General features: G+C 38.5%; 1 protein-coding gene across 2 annotated transcripts in view; it reads left to right on the top strand.

Annotated features, from left to right (window-relative positions):
- The window catches only part of nedd4 (neural precursor cell expressed, developmentally down-regulated 4, E3 ubiquitin protein ligase), a 36,760-nt gene that overhangs the window by 8,073 nt on the left and 7,189 nt on the right, over positions 1 to 21,498 (top strand). For both annotated transcript variants that reach the window (XM_023331756.1, XM_023331755.1), the window contains 14 exons: positions 12,519 to 12,569; positions 13,749 to 13,810; positions 13,920 to 14,022; positions 14,459 to 14,619; positions 14,718 to 14,838; positions 18,013 to 18,177; positions 18,317 to 18,400; positions 18,595 to 18,714; positions 19,895 to 20,173; positions 20,259 to 20,336; positions 20,474 to 20,528; positions 20,626 to 20,684; positions 21,011 to 21,076; positions 21,157 to 21,386. In XM_023331756.1, coding sequence (XP_023187524.1) covers positions 12,519 to 12,569; positions 13,749 to 13,810; positions 13,920 to 14,022; positions 14,459 to 14,619; positions 14,718 to 14,838; positions 18,013 to 18,177; positions 18,317 to 18,400; positions 18,595 to 18,714; positions 19,895 to 20,173; positions 20,259 to 20,336; positions 20,474 to 20,528; positions 20,626 to 20,684; positions 21,011 to 21,076; positions 21,157 to 21,386 — 1,634 coding nt within the window. The remainder of the gene's footprint in view (positions 1 to 12,518; positions 12,570 to 13,748; positions 13,811 to 13,919; positions 14,023 to 14,458; positions 14,620 to 14,717; positions 14,839 to 18,012; positions 18,178 to 18,316; positions 18,401 to 18,594; positions 18,715 to 19,894; positions 20,174 to 20,258; positions 20,337 to 20,473; positions 20,529 to 20,625; positions 20,685 to 21,010; positions 21,077 to 21,156; positions 21,387 to 21,498) is intronic.

Below are 21,498 nucleotides of genomic sequence, written 5' to 3'. Positions count from 1 at the left end.
TGCTATACCAACGCTTTCATAAATGATTCTTACTGTTTTTTCAGAAGTAGTGTTGAATGCAACCCCATCAGCGTTATAAACAGTTTTAATTTACTGGTCTTACTGGTAGAATCTGCTAAGCAATTACCAAGAAATGGCTCTTTAGGTTCCTGGAAGAGCAAGTCAGGGCAGGACCATCTGTGCTTTTTTTCCCTTGAATATCCAGTTATATACAAACTGCATGTGAATATATGAGTAACTTTCTGAACAGAGCAATTACAGCTTCAGAATAAGAAGTTATTAGCTCTACTTTTTTTTCTTTTTAGCTCTTTGGGTTTTTGCATTAATTGCACAATATTTGTCTCAAAAGTGCTAATCAGTCATTTTGGCATTATGCTAAATTATTCATAGAACACAACAAATACTGCCAGCTGTTATTGTGCTGCATGTGGTTATTGTTTGTAGACTGAGAGGTTTCTAGAAAGTGTCACAACATCACATGTTTACAGTCACATGAGAACATGAACTTAGTCGTGGCTGACTCAGACCTGCCTCGTCATACTCCAGGTAGATTTCATTGAGGGGCGTGTCGGTGCTGTAAATGTGCTTCTGAGTGTATGTGTTTGTCACTGCTTGCCTAAAATACAAGGAACTTAAAGCAAAATCCCTGTAACGTCATTCTTTACACTGCAGAGTCTCATTTTCTCCAAAGGCATAAAACGATGGTATGTGCATACCATCTGTGTTTCTATAGAGACTCCATCTTGAATTTATTACCACCGCCTGCATAAACAGATTCAGAAAACGTCCCGTGTTTGCAGGTGAAAAATAAATTAGGCGAACAAAATTCACTGAAGTATTTACAAAATTGTTGAATTACACGAAGTACTCCTTGTTCCTGTGAAGATCACCCTCATTGCTCATGCTGATATTTACATTGCCAGTTTCTGGAAGATAAATGTTTTGTTAGAATGTATGCAGGACCCCAGGCGGTAGTTTTATTTGCACACAAACATGCTAAAAGAGTATTTTGTCATTAAATAATGCTAAATTAAGGGAATAACCCACAACCTCCAGACACTGATACTACTTTCTTATCTTCCCACATCCTCAGTTCCTCTACCTGCTGCAGGACTTCAATGAAAAGTTAGATTAAAATCTACGTCATTCATTGGCTACATTTACCCAATAACAGTGCCTAACAGCGTTTTCGCCCTCTAGAAAATGAAAAAAATTATTAAACATCAGCGTTCTGAGTCATAAACTGTTGTAACCACTCAATTTTCAGCAGAACATGTCTTCACCACAAACTAATGTTGAAACAGACAGCACATCCTGTTTCTGTTGCCGATGGAGGATTTGAAAGTTATGGGACTTTATTTTTTTCTTTATCAGAAACGGTCCCTGAACTCCAAATGATGTGACATTTATTCTTTCTTGTAATGAAGATTTATAGGAGTTTTGTTGTTGAATTTAAGATTCTGCAGATTGATTGTAATATGTCTTTCCTCCAACCTACTGAACAAATTAAATATTTACATTTGTGGTGTAGCATTAAATCTCACTTTAAAAGTTTTTGAAGCTAACTTTCAACTTGTAGAAAGACGTCCGCTACTCTGATTCAGTATGAAAATATTTCCAGTTGTAAAACACATAGAGAGTCAAGATGTGGAAACTAAAGGAGTGTCATCCATCACTGCTGTGAGGATAATAACTTAATAAACATTTAACTACAATTCCAAGCTTTGAACTGGCAGCACCTCTGTTAAGCAACCAAGTGCAGGCTGGCTACCTGAGCAGATAGCCTGACTAATGCACCAGCTTGTTACTCCAAAAAGAACAGAACAGCAGAAAGATTAATATACTTAAAAACTACTACGTGTAATCTTATTCTGAATCTGATAAAGGTAATAATAAATAAAAATTCCATGAAAATGATCAAGTGAAAGTCAGGCATTGCTTTTCAAACATGCTTCAACAGAATTCCTTTAAAAAATAAACTATTGTGGGTTTTTGTTTCATCAATCGAGGAGTACCAACAATTTTGTTCATGTGTATATATGGTGAATGTCATTTGTACTTTCTTCCAAATATCATCATCCAGAGAAAGCTGGCAAAAGCCCATTTCTTTCAGTGGTAGGGTAGTTGATATGCATATTAACAGGAAATAAATAAACCCATTAGGCATAATTTTTTTCCTGTTGTACCTGCTGATAAATGTAAATATATTTTTCTTATCCTTTGCCAGTAAAAATACACCTTTCTGACTCAGCTTGTGAGTCTCAGAATTTTTTATTAAATAAAATGTCCCCAATGTTTACTTGGTTCTTATTGATTCCAAGCTCTTGACGATATTATTGTCAATATATATTGTAGTATCCATGTAATATCCATATTTGGGCTCCTGTCTTATCATATGGCTGCCACATCACTGTCACTATCAAGTTTGGAAAATGGGTTATGACTTTCCTTGCTTCCTCCAGTGAGTCATGTCCTTATCCTGGCTGTGTCTCCTACTATTAAACATTAACCTGACGCTGATTTGGAAACAGAGTAATGGTCTAAAATAAGTCTGCCACTGCCCACAATAGACTGCCATTAATAAATTGGACTGTCAACATCTATGAAGAAGAAATAAGACCAGCATAGACTGTTACATGAGGTGTCATATAACCAGTGTCATACCACTTTAATGTCGCAATGATCACACTTCTTTCAGCCCTCTGTCTTCTGTTTTCCAAACGGACATACCTAATTCCTGCATAGGGTGTTTGGCTACGTTTGTGTGCTTGTGTTGTCTATCTTTTCCAACTTGAACCTCGCTTTAATGCAGAATTACATTGGCATTCATTCTGTTTGATTTCCTGTAATTCAATAGCAGCGGGTAAAACTATTTGTGGGGGGCACAGAGCGGCAGAAACATTAGTGGCATAGCAGCAGCAAGACTCTCAAGTTAGCGGCCAGAGCTTCAGTCTAGGATTCGGTGTGGAGGACTGCCATGGTTTTGTTTGGCTGGCTTTTCCGTTTTTAAGTTTTAGTTTAGCATTGCTTTCTGTGTAGGGCAGAAGCTCCTTTAAGAGGATCGATTCGGCTTCAAGGGTCGCCTGTTTGGGTCATCTCTTCAAACCAAACCAATGCCCTGCTAAAAGCTGAGATCAGCCTGCAGAGGAATGTAGCTTGTCACTGGAGCTATTTTGGCAATGCACAGGCACTAATGATTGAGATCACAGAGCAGAGTGCGGAACAGTTGCTTTCGTCCACTTTTTTTTCCTACCAGCAAGTTTGATCATGCAACTCTCACCAGCGCTGCAGGGATTAGAGAGTTAAACAAATGGCACGTCAGCTCCGCTTGCATTTCGCGTCAAGACGAAGCAACACGGACCCCCTCTCTGAAGGCCTCAGCTGCCATGGTGAGGAAAGCAGAGTCAGTGTGTCAGCGCACGGCCCCGCAGAGAATCTGGCGCACAGCTCAGTCCACTTGAAGGTGACTCCTCTGTCACCAGAGTTTGCCAGCAGTCAAAGCTCTTCAGTCTTCATATCCAGGGTTAATTCCGGAGGCTGCAACAAGAAGAGCATTCTGCAAATCTCGCTGCAGCCGTGCGGAAAACCAAGCGGCGAGTTGGAAGGGAGCGTGGAGGATGGAGAGGCCGGCGTTGGTGTCGGTTCTGACGGAGGATCGTGCAACAGCAGCATGGCCAGCGACGCCGGGTACTGCAGCAGCAACAGCATCTTTGAGCCAGAGCTTCCAGAAAAGCACAGGAGCAGCCAGGAGAGGCCCCAGGTCTGCCGCAGGTCCAAGGTCCCATTGCGGCGGTGCTCTTCCCTAGTCATTATTCCAAGGAGCCCTTGCAGCACGCCGCCTGCGTCTCCCGTAGGCTCTGCGGCTCTGTTTGCTCTGCCCCCGTTACGGGGATCTCATCAGCCGGTTCTCCAGGCACCTGCCAGTGAATTCCTCCAAGCAGACGAAGAAGTGACGAGTAAAGAGCCCAACGGCCCTTCTCTAAGTGGCCACAATCAGCCAAAAGGAAACTACTCTTCCGAGTTTAGGGACTCAAAACACACGGTGCACTTTAACATCCCGCTAGAGGATGAACCAAAATGCAAACTGGAGGACAAGACTGCAGTTATGGAGCAGTCATCTAATCTTCACTCTAGCAGTGTGATGCTACGCTTTGCCCACCAAAGACCAATGGCATCGGCAAAACGAGCCGCATCTGTGGCTTCGGGCAGTTCACAACTCCCTGATGCTCATTACCTGGCTGGACTCTCTGAAAGACAAGGCGAAGCCCACAAAAAACTTTATCGGAGTACCTCTGCTTGCTTGTTTTCCTCATCTAAGCAACCTGAGAAAAACAGTAGGGTCTGTTCATCAGGGAAGGGTCAAGGGAAACACTGTCATCGTGCCATTCAGAGGAGCTTTTCCCTTGAGGTGCCTTACGCTAACACCGGGATTTCATGTCACGTTTCAAACCCAAAGCTCAGCAGCCCTCTTTCTCCACATGTACACATTCATTTGTCTCCTTGCTGCCCTGCAAAGGTTCCCGCTTACCCCGACAACTTCAAAAAGAGCCACAAAGGAAACAGGGAGGTGAGTGTTTAGATTCGCTGATGTTTCCTGACTGTAGAAAAACTCATGAAAGTTGTTTTTTTGAAGAGGCAGTCAGATAATGGCTCTTTGGCAGAGCTCTGTGGATGTGATGACAATGTTGTTAAACTAGTCCAAGCAGATTCCACACGGTTGGGTTTGACTTCTAACAATACTGTACCTTCCTGAATGCTGCTTTTACATACAGAACCAAAGAACAACACCAGGCTTTTATGAATAGAAATAACAAATGCAGATATATTATCCAAGTGTTAATTTTTCTTTACTTTCTCCTTCTATAGTCTATGAAACTCAGCGTTACCCTTTATGCTGCTTATAAGAGTAACTGAGAGCGTCTTTAACTCTAAGTCATGTATTTAACAACCTCAGTGTGGACAAACATTCACAGGTGTTCAGTTACGTTACAGTAAATCCATCAGGACATTAGTTTCCAAGAACGGTTGAAATAAGAGAGACCAGCTCCCCTCCATGTTTGAGGTCTCATTCACGTCTGTGCAAACTCAACTTCAGAATAATATTCTTTTTCCTCCTCATTAATCTGAAAACCCTATGAGTGATCAACGTATTTACCGTGGTTATTTTAAGTGTTGGGGAAACGCGGTGCCCCCTTTGCTGATATAAATAAGGCGGCTCTGAAATATCCCCCTCGACTCCAGATAGTCTGGTGGTTTGAAGCACGGCCGGCTCCTGTGGATTCAAATTTAAGAGCATGATACAAGAGCAGCCATGCCAGCCATCTGTGGACACGTGTGTGTGTGCGGGTGTTTGTGTGTATGTGGGGGGCAAAGAGTGTTGGCCTTTCCCAGTAAACGATCGGATGATGTGTTAGCCTCCCTGTGGGTACCCCCCCCCACTAAGTAGTGTTTGTGAAATATCAGGTGTCTGTCTCCCCCTACATTTAGCAAGCTGTCAAGAAAGAAGGCCTACCTAAGTAATTTGTCTTTTCATGAAACGATTTTTGGACTTACACACTGAATACTGTCTCATTATTACCTCTGATGACTATTAAGGTAACAGTTTGACTTGGTTGGTTAGCAACACATCACTCATACCTTTTGTTAAACATCAGTTTGTATTTTTTACACCTTTACCTGTTCTGAAGATTAAATCACAATTTCCTTAGGTTTAATTGTAGGTATTACTCTTTTGAGAGTTACTCTACGTCAGTGTTTCAATTAAATCGTATATTTTCTCCAGTCATGAACAGCCTATTTGTCACAAAACAATGCATTTTCAGAAACCACTAAAATGTTCCACCACACCATTCTTATATTTTCAAATCAGTTGAATAAGGTGCCAAAGAAAGAATTGGAGAGACGGTAGATTTCTCTGGTTTAAAGGAAATGAAAGTAATGCTGCGCACTGCAGATCAGCTATCTGAAAGGAGCTTTGTGTCTTTTCCCTTTAGAAGAAATGCAAATGGTAAATATTTTCAGACACAATATCTGTAATGCATCCAGCTGCAGACCTGCTGCATAATTACTACTTAACCAGATAAAATAATTTTTTTATATTCTGAGAAAGGAATAAAAACTAGTGCTGCTCTGCCTCTACTTGTTGCTGATCACTGTTTGATATTTTCCCTTCCTTAAAATAAAATAGTCTCTCATGAAGATATTAGTCAACCTAAATTAGCTTATTCTGTAGAGAAAGCTACTGTCTGAAACGTTTTCTTCAATCTGTGCATTATAATAACAAATGAGTCTTATAGAGAACATCATAACTGTAATAATCAGGGTTTGTGTATTTAGGCTGCAGTATTAATAATAGTTGGTTTTCTCTTTTACATAGAAGCTGTTACATAATGTTGTAGATTTTAATTTTTACTCTCGACAATCATGCCATGATTATAGTGACATCTAACAAATGTAACTAATAGTTCAAATATACCAGAGACGGGGAAAGGGAACAAAAGATTTTTCAGGCTTCAATTCTCTAATTACAAAATGTCTAAATTAGCTCTTAGTTAAACATTTCTACTTTTTTCATACAATAATTCATAGATTAATTATTGTTTAAAATGGTGTTCATGCAAAGAAATGGTAAATTGGTCACTTTGTTGCAGACTTACAACACTGTTTAGAAAAACATCAAATTCAAATACTTTCCCCTTCAGGTTGCTTTTAATTAAGCTTGCAGTGATGCAGCTAGCTGTGAGGTTTAAATAAACCTTCAGCTTTGCTCCCCTTATCTGATTTGCCCTCATAATCACATGTGCACCCCCGCAAAGTTAATAAACAACCATATGTGGCTGTGTTACACAAGCGAGGTGGAAAGCATGACTCAAATCCCATTTCTGTGTTTTTTGGACGAGTCATAATTTTGAAAACCATCTTTAAGCAATTATAGACCAGTTTACATTGTCTAATCGGCTCTAATCTCATCATACAAATGAATAATCTTGAGGAATTTAGCTTTTATGGCACTGTATGGTGGATTTACTGAGGACCTTTTGAGGAGGATATGGTTTTGTTATGTCATTTGGTACAAATTCCTGCAGGAATGTTCTTTAAAGACGTCACAGCCCTATTAGGAAAAATGCCCTCCTCAACTCCAACATATTATTTTCCAGCCACCATTCTGGAAGAGTGTGACCTTTCCTTCCTATTGGACTTGAACTAATTATGTTTATATTACACATTTTCCATGAGAAAATTAAGGTTGAAGTCAAATGAACAAGTGGATCTCAAACCGTGACACAGGACTCTGACTACGTTCAGGATGGATCGTCGCCACACAGTTTAGTTTGCCCGCTCTCATAACATTTAACTGGGCAGCTCTTTCTCCCACCTGTCAAAGCAGTTTGTCATTGCACATGTAAGACATATTTCTGGGCATGCATGTTGCCTCCAGCTTATACGGTTTATGATCTGGTCCTAATGTCACCCTGTAAACTGAGCAGCATTTAGTGTCACCTGAATCTTCAGGGATGCCCTGAATGGAAATTTTTCCATCATTATAATTTTAATTTAAGCGCTTGGTATGCATCCAGAACTTCTGTCTCGTTTTAAAATCTGCTTCACCAGGGAAGCTTCCAAGAAAAGGATATGAAGAGTTAAATGATGGGTAGCAGATGGTAAACACTATTGTTAGTGACATTTTACTAAATTAGCCACCAAAGTATTTAGTCCAAGCATGTGTGGCAGATTTGAATGTGCTGACATCTTTTATTTATTTAGCAATATATGAGTAGGCTTGTCACAATAATCAATGAATCAATTAATCACAAATTAAAACAAACTCAATTATTTCCATTGGTATGATTTATCATTTATCTCTTTGTTACGCCCCCCAAGGTCTAGGGGTTCAGGGACGGTAACATAAAGATGTGTCCAGAGAAAAGAGTGGAATGAAAAAATGATTTATTACAAAAAGAAGGTTTTCACAGAACCAAAACACAATACAACCTAACCCAATTAAACAAAAGTAAAGGCCCAACAAATTCAGAAATCAGAGTGCAAATTAAATAACAAGATGTTCAAACACATCAGTCTAAAGTAACTCAAAACAACCAAAAAGAAAGGACAAAAGGGAGCACCAAAACCTCCCAAACACAAGCGTCTAGCTTGTTCAAGATTTACCTAAAGCAGATTCAAACCACTTAGCAAAATAAGCGAGAACAAAATTGTTCAAACTGTCCAAAACAGTCACCAAACACGGAAGGTGGGGGTCAGCTTCACACAACCTCTTCCTGCTAGCTGCCCCACTGGAGGAATGAACTCAGACATCTTTTATGTGGTGCAGGTGGGCCTCATCAACGTCTGATTGGCTTTGCTGATCCAATGGGGTGGCTGCTCTCCTGCAGCTTCTAGGCAGCCAATCAGAAAGCTGTGCCCGCACAGCTGATCCTGCATAATAGAAAAAAACAAAGAGCCTGCACAGCCTCAAGAGGCCAGGGGCCGTAACACTCTTTTTTTTCTCTTTCTACCAAACCTGGATAATAAAAGTCTACAGTTTGGTGATATGGTCTCAACTAGCCCATTCTGTAATTACGAAGACTTCAAAATTAATTTTATCTGTTGTTTTGTTTATTTATTTTGAATATTTAAAATGTCTTCCAGTTCCAGTGTTAATTGTTCATTAGAGTTTAAAGTTTACTGATCTTTTAAAATGTTCTCTTGCGTTATTATTTTTGCTATTACCATTACATTACTTAAAAAAGATCTCAAATCAACAATATTATCGCAATAACCTCTGGAACAATTTATCGTCTAGCAAACATTAGTTATTGTGACAGGCCTATATGTGAGACTGTTTTATATGAACAAAACAATTAGGACAAAATGTCAAATTATTTATAAAGTATTTTAAAAATGGCTATTAACTACACCAATGTGTTGTACAGTAAACTTAAAATTACAGACTTAAAATAAAATGGTATAAAAAATTATTGCCAACAAAAGACATTCATCTAATTAGCATTTACTGTTTAGATAAAATGATAGATAGATAGATAGATAGATAGATAGATAGATAGATAGATAGATAGATAGATAGATAGATAGATAGATAGATAGATAGATAGATAGATAGATAAAATGGCATAAAAAATCAATAAAGCAATAAAGTAGAGTAAATAATCTATCTAAAATCTGAAAATGGAAAGCATTCAGTGTGTGAAAATTAAAGCAAAAGCAAGGACATGGCTTCAATAAGGCCATAAAAGCAGCTTCATTGCTCACTGGGTTTTTTTTCCAGTCTGTCCATCTTTACTGGAAAGAATAAACGCCACTTCCTCAAAAGCTGCTGCCTCATTGGTTGAGCTACGGTGAGGCTCAATCAGGTTACTCTGCTCACAGATTACTGCAGTCGTCTGCGTAATCTGGTTTCACTAATTTTATATGTGTTTGAGATTTGTTTTGTGCCACAAACGATTGAGAATATTTCCTGAAAATTACACAAAAAAAATATGCTCATTTTGAGTTTATTAGTATAAAATGAAAATGTAAACAAGTTAAGCAACAGAGTTCTTATGTTTAGGGAAACGCAGGCTTTATAATTCATCTTGGGCTCAGGCGGTCATCCAGTCAGGACCTCTTTAAGTAGCAGGGTGTGTGTGAAGGATGTTTTCCCTCAAACTGTATGAATTCATAGCCAGTTATATAATTAAGTATCCATTAAGTTACCACTTCCTGCCTTCTTGGAAGATACTTCCACTTCTCAGTATGGAAGCTCATCTTTTAGACCGGGCATCCATTATGCTGCCGCTAATTCTCAGTCCAAGACCTTTAGGTCCATTTCAGAGTTTCAGACATTTTTTGGACAGCCACAAAGTCCTAAAAATTGTGGTAAAAATGTAAAAAATGTCACTGACTCACCTGTCCATCCTGTAAGTTGCTGTAAGTTATTAGATGTTTATTGATAAGACAAATTTGTGAGTGGTTTCTGCTCCAGGTTTCAACATATGAATGGATGTTAAACTGCGTGAGGAACAGATTGAGCTCTCAACCCTTATACTAAATATAATTTATAAAGGTCTTTAGGGTCCTCTTGATGAAGCACCATACAGGCCATTTATCTTTTAACGTACACTGATCCACGGTCAGTACAAAATGTTAAACTGCAAAAACAAAATCTTACCAGGTATATTTGGTCTAGTTTCTGGTGCGCATAACTTACTACACTTAAAATAAGACAAAACTAAGTTCCAAGTAATTTTTCAGCAAGATAAAAGAGCTTATTTTAATCATTACTGAATGTAGTTAAAAAGTACTAGGTTCACTGGCAGATTTTTCACTAAAAACAGGGGGAAATGTCTTGTTAAAAGTGGAAAGAAATCTGCCAGTGCAATAAGTATTGATATAAAGGAACTGACTTTTAAAAAAAAAATCCTGCTGAAAAGTTACTCATAAGTTAGTTTTGTTTTATTTCAAGTGTAATATTTCCAATAAAAACAAGACAAAAATACTTGATTTTGTCTTTTTGCAGTGTTCGTGGTGGTTGTTTTTCATTTCAGTAAAATAAGAGTGCAAAAGAACTAAAACTGCAAGACAACAAAATGTGTAAAAAAGTGGAAAATGACCTGCTTCCTGTTTTTTACATTTAAAATCTGATTGTTAAAACCCTAACAATTGTTGTTTTATGCAATAAAATATATCTATATTTTACAGGCTGCACACTAATCCACAACAAATCCAGTCCATTTAAAAATAATTAAGATGTTTGTGTATAATTGTATTTCAGGAAGCGCTTGTTTTCCATCAATCCTTGTAAACATAAACATTATGTTCTATTTGCTGCTACAGCCACAGAAGATACTATAAACAACACAATCTAGTAAATTGCAGGGTGTGCCTGAAGAGAGCTGGATGTGAATGACTAAATAAACTTGGTCCGAATGGCACGACTCTGTCCTGATTAAGCTCTTGAATATTCGTCATTCAGTATCCACTGCGTAAGCATGCAGCTACCGGTAAGAAATGGAAAGTTTCCTGAAAGAAAGGTCACGGTTGTTGAAATGCAATAAACCACACTCCCCTGTAATAAGACGTGCAATATAAAACTTCAGATAAATGTCTTGTAAGAGATGAGTAAGTAATATAATGCTATACAGGGTTCACACGAGTGCTTGAAATACTTGAAAATGTTTGAAGGACAATTTTGGAAAGCGGTTGATATTCAAACTGCACAGTTTTGTAATAAAGTACAATCTACTTTATTTTGATTTGGGAACATTATTTACAGTTGAAACCAGATATTGTCATACACATAGTAAAAAAAAATGTGTTAAATTAAACTGAACTTTTCTTGTATTAAGTCATTTAGAATCACCAAAATTATTTATATTTTCTAAATGCTAGAAAACTCAGCGAGAAAATGTATTTATTTATTTTTTAGATTTTTTGTATGCTGTGTTTTTATTGTTTGGCTTGTTTCACTGTCAATAACGTTTTGATTTGTGTAATTGAAATGAAAGTTGGCTTGTATTTTATACACCAAGCAAAGTTACTGAAATGAGAGGATTTTTAGTGTTTTGTTCTCCGACCAGTCAGGTGTGTGAGAAAGACATTTCAAAACACAACATTTTGTAATGTTTTAGTTTACTTTCTCCCTGCTGCAGAATGTAGAATATTATCATAAGACATTATTGACAGAAGTAATAAATTATATTATACTGTATACTAGTGAGTTGGAACTGTCTCTTTTTTTTAATTCATTTTGAAAAGCTTTTGTAAGGAAGAGTTTGAAAGCTTCCCTTGATGATGCTTGAAAAGTGATTGAGTGGGAAAAGTGTTTGAACCCTGACAATGACACTAAAACAATGCGCTTGTAGTTTTAAAGTCACTTTCTGAGTTTTCATTAAGATGAACGGGAGCGTCTTCCTCTTCACCTGTTTCTCTCTGTTGGTAATTAAATGCAGGAAGAACCAGGTGTGTCTATTTCCGTACATGTAATTACTTGTCCCACTGTTGGACAGTTTGACCTGTCGGGGGTGTTGATTTGGACACAAGGCGGACATTGTGCATTGTGCTCCCCTATCAGGCTGCAGGACCTCCAGGCGGTAGACATATCTCGTGTTTAAAGCAGTGACACGGCATTTGGCTTATGCTACAGTATTTGATCCTGGGCTCTCTTGTAATAACATGGACCAGTTATTTATTGGGAGCCGATAAACACATTCCTGCCAGATGAAGTGGAGATATATACAGAAATGCATTGGATCAAGTGATGGTGGTTGTTCAATAATGAACGATGGTGTGTTTGAGCTACTTCTCTGTTTACTGTAACATGAGACAGCTGCTGAGAGGGAGAAAGATGTTTAGAAAAGTGGCAGAAATCTTTCCAATCAATTGCTGCCTGCCAACTTCGTTCTTACCATGTATTTGACTGTGATGTACCTCGAAGTGGTTTAAGTAGAAAGATTTGGAGGATAGTCTTGTTGATGTTTGTTTTGGAGATGATTCTCATGTGTCCACTTGTCTCTCCTTTTCAGACACGTGATGACTTTCTTGGACAGGTGGACGTTCCTTTAAATCAGATACCGGTGAGTTCTTGCCTTTAATGAGGTGTAATAAGCCCTGTGGCTGGTTTCATTTCACTTACACTCCAGATCATAATTGTAAAACCAAGTGAGCAGCATTCACATTTTTCACTGCCAAGTTTTAAGAAAATGCAACAGGAGCAGAAGACAAAACATAAACTGGATAAATTATTGAAGACAAGATTTAAACTCAGACAGGCTGATCTAAGTTACAGATCTTAACCACAGATACTCCAAAACTGAACTAAAAGGGTTTTATTTGAGTAGCCCCGCTGTTATGATTTCACTGCAAAGCTCAAAATCTTATAAAGTATTTTTAATGCAAATATCTTAGTACACTTGAAATGAAAAAAATAACTCTCAAGTAACTTTTCAGGAAGAAATATGAGCTTGTTTTAGGTTAAAAGTTTCTTAATTCCTTCAAAAGTACTAGTTCAGATTTACACACAGATTTGAACATTTTCAATCATATGAACATAATCTTTAGATAAATTGACTAATTGTGTCTCATGTTTATTCCTTCTGTATTTTGAAGCTCTTCTTAAAATATGGTAGCTTCTTACTGGGTGTTACATTTTTTTGAGGAATTGTTTACTCAGTGTTTTTCTTTTACTTAACTCTCGCATTTAATATGTAAATTATGGCTTCTGCCTGTTCAAATTGATTTTGTAAGAACATCCCCTGAAAGGCAAGCAGCAGTTCAATAATAGTACTGCCAGGAACACGATGCACGTGTAAAGGATGTGTAATAAATATTATTCACAGAAAAAACAAAATAACTTAAAGTGACTCATAAAGCAGCAGAATAAACCATCAGGACAAGGACACTAAGTGTTCATTTATGCTCACTGTTCCTGTTTTTTTGTATATTTTGTTTATAGATGAGCAGAGCAGCATGTGTTTCGTTTTAACTGTACGGTCTCACCTGTGTCTCCATGTAAACATGTGTGCCCTTATTCTGGTGTCTGTTCCACATCGTTTTCTTCAGTTTTGAAAACACGGCCCGCTGTGTTTATGCTACGTTTCTTCTTATGTTTAATTGTAAATACAAATTAGCCCTCATTATCCAACGCCACCATCATTCCACGTTGCCATGTCTTTAAAAATAATGTTGTTGTAATGCCACGTTAAGCAGTGGGTTAAAGCTCCATGCTTTATTTTTGTTGCTTTTGTTTCCTTTAGACAGAAAATCCTAACGCACAAAGACCATACACATTCAAGGATTTTCTGCTCCACCCACGAAGGTTTGCATTTCATCACACTTTCATTTTGCTTTTGAGCATTTCCCCGTTGACGTTTCTTGGCTTCATCTAAACACGTTTTCTGTTTTTGTTTTTTTTCTTTCCTGGCCAGCCATAAGTCCAGGGTCAAAGGTCATCTGCGTCTGAAAATGACCTACCTGCCGAAGAACTTGGGCTCAGAAGAGGAGACGGCAGATCAGACAGAGGACTCAGATGTAAGCTAGTGCTTCGTTTAGTTTTCCTCTGCAGTGATGCTACATCTGATTGGACAAAATCATCATAAAATAGATTAAACTTGAGAGTATCACAGGTCGCTCTTAGAGCGTTATTCTGAATATTTAATTCATTTTTTCATTTTGTTTTTTTAGCCAAATTTTAGTTTTATTTTGTACCCAGAGTGTTGATTGTGGTTGGCCAGTGTTTATGTATGTTTTCATATATGTAAAAACTCAATAAATATATATTTTTAAAAGTAAAAAGTAGTGCCTAAGAGGAGATGCACATTTTGCAGATTTTTATTTGTAAAAGAAAAAAAAAACTTAAACCATGAATAATTTTACAACCTCTTGACTAATATGACATAGAAATAAAAACTGTAGTTTTCCACATCTGTACTGAGTGATTTAAATGCCCCCCTGTGCTGCTGTGCAGCCGGGCTGGGAGCTTCTGGATCAGGACATGTCGGGCCCCAGGCAGAGTCAGCTGCTGCCTCCTCTTCCTCCGGGCTGGGAGGAGCGGCAGGACAACCTCGGCAGGAACTACTTTGTCAACCACGTGACCAGAACCACGCAGTGGCACCGGCCCACCATGCAGTAGGATATCCTCCGCGCCTCCATGAGTGACATTGTTTCCTCAGGTTCATTCTCGATAGATGAGAGCCAACATGTGTTTTTGTGTCTGTGGAACAAAGGCAGGTCATCGAGGAGAGTCACCGGCCGCAGAACAATAACACAGATGTGGAACCTGCCTTCATTACACGCAGACAGATCTCAGAGCATGATGAGAACGCCACGCCGCAGGAGTCTCCAGAGGTAACACCGTTCTGCTTCCTGTCCAGTCCCACAGTGTTGCTTTTTAAAGAAATTCTTTAACAGATTCTTAGTTTTTATTCTGCAAAACATGCAAGCTTTTACTGCTTTTTGACAGAACCGAAAACTCAATTGGAGAATTAGAGCTACAACAGTAATGAAGAGGAGACTTTAACTAGACTCCATCCTCTGGATCATTTCAAATAAGGTTATAGGGACAAACAACACCTGCCACCACGATGCTTTATTCATAGATGAAGTATCACCTGCGTGAAAATAATATTACTGATTAGGGCTGGGCAATAAATCATTTTTATCAATTAACTGAATTTTTGCCTTTTGAGTCTTTAATTTGTGGTAAATCAGGATGTTTTTCACCAATCCACTCCTTGGGTTTCCACAAATCAGAGTGATTCATTTTGTTTGGCAGTATTGTTTTACAGCTTCTCTTTATTTGGACTTTGAATTCAGGTCAACTCTGCAAAGGGATATGAAAACCTTAAGGACTTTCTTTGATTATTATGAGATTAAAGTCATAATATCATAATAATAAAATCGTAAATAAGTAGTAATTTTATCAAAATACCAACATGAAAAATGACAAAAACTTAAATGTTGAGCATCTTGTGAAGTTATACTTTGTCAGTTTTACAGATAATAAAATAATTTATCTTTTAACTTATCAGTATTAGGACTTTGAAGCGAACGCACAAACGACTGAGTCTGTTTCAAAGATTTATGTTTCAATGGTTATGTTGATATCTAGAAGCGTTTTTTCTCACTAAAACAAATGTTTTCTCCTAATTTTAAGACATTCTGGTAAAATTGCATATTTATTTTTCTAATATTATGACTGTATTCTCGTAATTAAACAAAAGTTCTTACAGCCTGACCCTGATACTCCATCATAAAACTCACAGAATGGATGACTGAAATAAAAGCCACTTTTTGAAAATATTCCCCATTGTTTGTAATTTCTATTTTAGAAAAGAAAGATCTCAATCAGATCTGATATGACAAAGATTTTATTTTTAAGCCATGCTGCCCAGCCCTATTGCTGATCCATTAAGCTACATGATGACTTGCTAATGCAGTGGGAATTTAATTGACTCTGCCAACATATATCATTCTGTAATGAAAATGTTTGTTTCTCAACACATTTATCGTATTACTTCAACTCACAATCATGCAAGTTAAGAAAAGTTAACAGATATCAGTGACTCTGCCTCGCTGCTGTAGTAGTAATAAATAAATAAGCGCATATTTAATATTATTTAAGAGCTTTTAACCAAATAACATGAGTCATTTGGGGTTTTTTCTTCTGTCATCTGAATGTTTTTTACCCTTACGTCTCAATTGTTTTTTGGATGATTTAATGAAAGTTTTAACTCTGGGTGTAGTTAGCCCCACCTTAATGAAACCGATGACTTTCAGCTCATCATAAGCCTTTAATCTTGATACATAGTACAACCCTTTGGTCTAATGCTTAAAAATAACACAAAGGCTCTTCCTTCCTTATTATGTAATACTTTTCATACCTGTTTATGACACTTGATTGAATTTATTTCCAGAAGTCACACATTTTCATATAAAAACCTAAACTTTATTTCTTCTAAAGGCTTACGTTGCCTCCAGATTTAATAGTAGATGTGCAAAAAGCTCCAAGATAAAATATCATTTATCACACTTTATGAGTATAAGCTGCGATCCTCTTACGTCAGCATTTCAGATAAAAAGCTGATGGAAACATTGTTCCGTTATCTGCCTGATGCCAACAGATAACAGCGAGTGACGATCTGATCAACCTGGTGGAAACGACACACTCCACATATTTAACTCCGGACTTCACAGGTTCTAAGAAAGAACAAATACGGAAAAGAAGAGACTTAATGAAATAGTCTTCCAGTCTGTGGGATTAATTGTTTAAATAGGTTCCCACTTACCAAACCATTTTTTTTTATCAATAACAGTATAGTGTTGTGTTGAGAAACTGTTATTGTTCTGGATTAAAAACTGGATTAAAAATTTAGCATTTTTAACAAAACCGCAAAAAAGCTAAATTAACTTTGACCTACTGGCTTGATATGGTGCTTTAAAAATATTTAAATAAATGATTCTTTGTTTTGAAGGGTGTTCTGATTAAACTCCCGTTAGTTTATAATAATAAGTAGTGTGGGGCCCACATCTTACATAGCATTATTGACTGGGATCAATAGAAACACAGTTAATTACCAAATTTGTTTGTTTTTGAGGAAAGAAAAACTTTAGTGCTGTATTCCAGTCAGATTTTCATCTAGACCACATCAGTGATGTGTTGGTAAAAGTTGCAGACAACATATTGTGTTACTGATGCATCTGATACTTTTAAATATGAGGCATGATTATCTGGTGAACTTGTTTAGGTCTGCGATGTTTCGGGTTTTCCAGATCTCAGAGGTTTTATGTTGCAGAGCGGCATGACTCTATGGAGTTCCTCAAGGCTCCATTCCCAAGCCTCAGCTCAACAATATCTATATGCTTGCTACACAAACTTATATTTCTGTTTCCACATGGACTTGGTACCTTACTCTCTGTAAGTGTGTCTGTAATTAAAAAATGAATGAGTGTAGAATTGTTTCTAAAACCAAGAAAGTTCAGAGCTCAATCAGGCTTTTTTTGTTTTAAGATCTTTGGTCAGTAGCTCAGTTAGTAGCACGGTTGTCTTGTAGCAAGAAGGTTTTTGGTTTGAATCCTTTCTGCATGGTGTTTGCATGTTCTCCCTGTGCTTGTGTGGGTTTTTTCTGGGTACTCCGCTTACTCCCAAAGTCCAAAACAGTCCAACAAAGTCTGTCCTGTTTGACTTTGTGTGTGTTGAAGCATTGAATTTAAAATCTCTTTATTGGTCTGCTTAAAGGTCTTGACCCTACTACACTCTGCAGACAACTTCCTGAAACCACGAGGCTTTCAGAACCTGTTGGCTCCTTTAAATCAGAAAACACTACAGTTTCAAAATACAAGAATGTTTTATGAGTTTATCTGCATCTTATCTGTATTACTTCTTATCTAAATGATATTTTTCTTACTCTTTTTTTTGTTTTTAAAGTATTTTTTTTGTATTCCTTCATTTCCTACTAAGCACTACTTTGTGTATGAATCCTTTGCTTTTTAACCTCACAGTTTCTGTCTCTTATGCTCCAGAGCTGGGAGATCATCACAGAGGACGAATCCACTTTGCACCCCAGAAACCATCAGCTCACATCAACTTCCTCCAGCGAGCCGCCGGCGTTCTCCTCGTTCAGCGACGAGAACAGGAACCTTTGTGTTTCACGATCCACAACTAGAGAGCTGCGCAGTTCACAGAATGTGAGAAGCACAAGGTTCCTCTTGCTGAAATTCACAAACAGACTAATGGGAGCCATCCGCTTCCACTGAGAAAGGAAGGGAGGGAGGCTGAAAGCTGATCTGCATTGTCTGATAACAGATTTCATGTCTTCTGCTGCAGAATCACATGAGTAATTCAAACCATTCCAGCCTCAGAGAAAGTTCTCAGACTTCTGCAAGAGAGGAACAACCTATCAGTCCCGTGGTGGGTATTTTCTGCCTCCTCAAAAGGTTGACTAATCCGGTTTCACTTTATCACATGCTAAACTATTAGTGCCTCTGCTCCGCCTCAGGTCTCACAGCTGGTGCTCCTTCTTTCCCTGCTGCATAGTTGAACTCAATGTCTGTCCAGATGGGATACATTACTGATCAGTGTTATGTATTTGTATTGTTCAATAGTTACTTCCCTCGTCACCTCAGTTGCCTCCAGGCTGGGAGGAGAAGCGTGACAATAAAGGAAGACGCTACTATGTCAACCACAACACCCGAACCACCACATGGGTGCGTCCAGTCATTCAGGTACATAGCTTTCTTATTTATACTCTGATACTGCTCACTTAGCATATTTTATTTTGCTGTAGAATACAAAATAAGTGGAGATTTACACCCTTAAGTAAAGAAAACGTCATACAGTAACTAATAGCAGAGGTTCATTTTTTGTTTATCTGACAAAACTATGGGTGGGACTTTTTTTAACTCAGTTAGTCGCTTGATCTTTGTTCTGCGTTTCTGGTGCTCTCATAAATCTGACGCCCAAGCAACAATATGCAACAGTAGATCCTCTCTTGGCCCTCTGGTGGTTAATTTGTGCTTTAAAAGATGTTCTGATGGGACCCTGGAAAATACTAGTGTTGTGTGCAAGTTCTGCAAAAAGGAGCTGCCTTATCAGCGAATCAATCCAAGCCTAAAATAGCATCTGAATGCAAAACATGTTGCAGCAAGCACCGCATTATGTTAAGGTTCTGGGTTTCCGGAAACACTTGAAAACTGGATGGCTATGATAACGCTTCACACCAAACTGATGGTTAAATGACAGATTAAAAACAAATATCTCTGTTGTTGAGCACGTATGTCTATTTATTGAATAATTTAGCAATAAAAAAGATTTTTGAATTGAAAATATTTTTTTTGTCCATGTATGTTTTTTTTTTTAAAATGCTTCCCACTACTGAACAAAACCAACCCAAAAGGTAGAATCAATTCCACCAAAAACCAATCCCATCCAACCTGCTTTACTGGATTTAGGAGATCATTAACGGGGCAACGCCAGTTAAATGAACTTGGTTAACAAATCAGCTGGAAGTGTGGCCTTCTCTGCAAGAACAGATGTTTTACAGTTTGCTTTATGGGGAACTTTTGGGTTTTCTGTTAGCACAATGCAAATGACGGCTTGGTCCCAACTAGGCCAGGCAACAAGATATTAATATTAAAGCTGCACCAGAGTGGCTGAACAAAGAAAGAATGAAGGTGTTGCAATGATTCGGTCGAATTACAATCAGTGAGGAGAACGATATTAGAAATGATGGAGGATACTTGATGGGAAAGAGAAAACGGGAGAGAGAAAATAATCATCTTAGCTTTAGATTTATTTTAAACTTTGATTAAATTTGGTTTCACAAAAGCTGTCCTGCTTATCAAATAATTGATTCTATTTCTTCCAATTCTCATACTAAACTTTATTGGTTTATTTGTGGGACAGAAACCTGCAGACTCACCAGCAGCACCGGCGGCAGCAGCAGCAGCAGCAGCAGCAGCAGCAGCACCACCGGCAGCGGCACCACAGAGTGAATCTGCGCCGCCTCAGAACTCCAGCCCGCCGTCCCAGCCGGCTGCGGTCAGCCCTGCAGACGCCGCTCAGCCCGGACCGAGCGCAGAGGCCTCCGCTGATTTCGGCTCCTTACCGCAGGGCTGGGAGGTGCGCAGCGCTCCAAACGGAAGACCTTTTTTTATCAATCACAACACAAAGACGACCACCTGGGTAAGAGCAGAAACGGTTTGTAATCTCCGTCACTGACGGACGTTATTTATTTGTGACTGAAACACAACCTGTTTGTGCTCCTCAGGAAGATCCCAGGCTTAGGATTCCTGTGCAGAAGAGGAGGACCGGCTCACTCGACCCCAAAGACCTCGGCCCGCTGCCAGTAAGCTCTTTGGTTACAGACACTCGGTAACAACGTGGCTGGGACGGATGCTTGTGTACATTTATATATTTAGGTCGCTGGATGTTTGTTGGACATGAAGTTCTGTGACATGTTTCTGATGTTTTCTTTGTTTGCAGCCTGGATGGGAGGAGCGGATCCACGGAGATGGCAGGATATTCTACATTGATCACAGTTCGTATGCTTTTATATAATTACAAAATGAATTCATGCAGTATTAATATTTTCCTACTGTCTGTGGATGACATTTAAAAAATATTTCATTTTATAGACACCAAAGTCACACAGTGGGAAGATCCCAGATTGCAGAACTCGGCTATAACTGGTCCAGTGAGTATAGAAAGATACATTTTCCCATAAAAGCACTGAAAAAACACAAGTATGTTTGATTTATTTCTATCGTAGTACACTTAAAGTTAGACAAAACTAACTTACATGTAACTCTTCAGACACTTTACAAATCAACTAGTACTTTTTTGTAATCAAAATTAAGGAATGTTTCTTGCTGAAAGTTACTTGTCAGTTTTGTCTTATTTATTCCATTTATTAAGATATTTTCTCTAGAAACAGGACAAAAATACTTAGGATTTTGTGTTTTTGCAGTGAGTAAAAAGCTGTAGTGCTTTTTGTCTCTTAATGCCGTTGTCTGATCGCAGGCCGTGCCTTACTCTCGAGATTACAAGCAGAAGTACGAGTATTTCAGAAAGAAGCTGATCAAACCGGTGAGTCTCATCAGACAGCAGCAGCGATTACAGATCGGATCCTGCAGGTAACAGCTGAACGCCGTTTGTTTCCAACAAAGGCCGACATCCCGAACCGCTTTGAGCTGAAGCTGAAACGAAACTCGGTGCTGGAGGATTCCTACAGACGCATCCTGGCGGTGAAGCGGCCGGAGCTGCTGAAGGCTCGACTGTGGGTGGAGTTCGAGGGAGAAAAGGGCCTGGACTACGGCGGCTTGGCCAGAGAGTGGTTCTTCCTCATGTCCAAGGAGATGTTCAACCCGTACTATGGGCTGTTCGAGTATTCTGCCACGTATGTTTAAAATTTCATTATCTTATTTGCTTTTGCCTTTGTTCAGTCTCTTAATAAATGAAAAATCAGCTCCTCTTCTTTCACCTGAGCTGAGATAGCTGTTTGTTTTATA

Source organism: Xiphophorus maculatus, chromosome 4, assembly GCF_002775205.1.
Source record: "Xiphophorus maculatus strain JP 163 A chromosome 4, X_maculatus-5.0-male, whole genome shotgun sequence".
NCBI lineage: Eukaryota > Metazoa > Chordata > Actinopteri > Cyprinodontiformes > Poeciliidae > Xiphophorus > Xiphophorus maculatus.
This window is presented reverse-complemented; position numbering and strand designations above follow the sequence as displayed.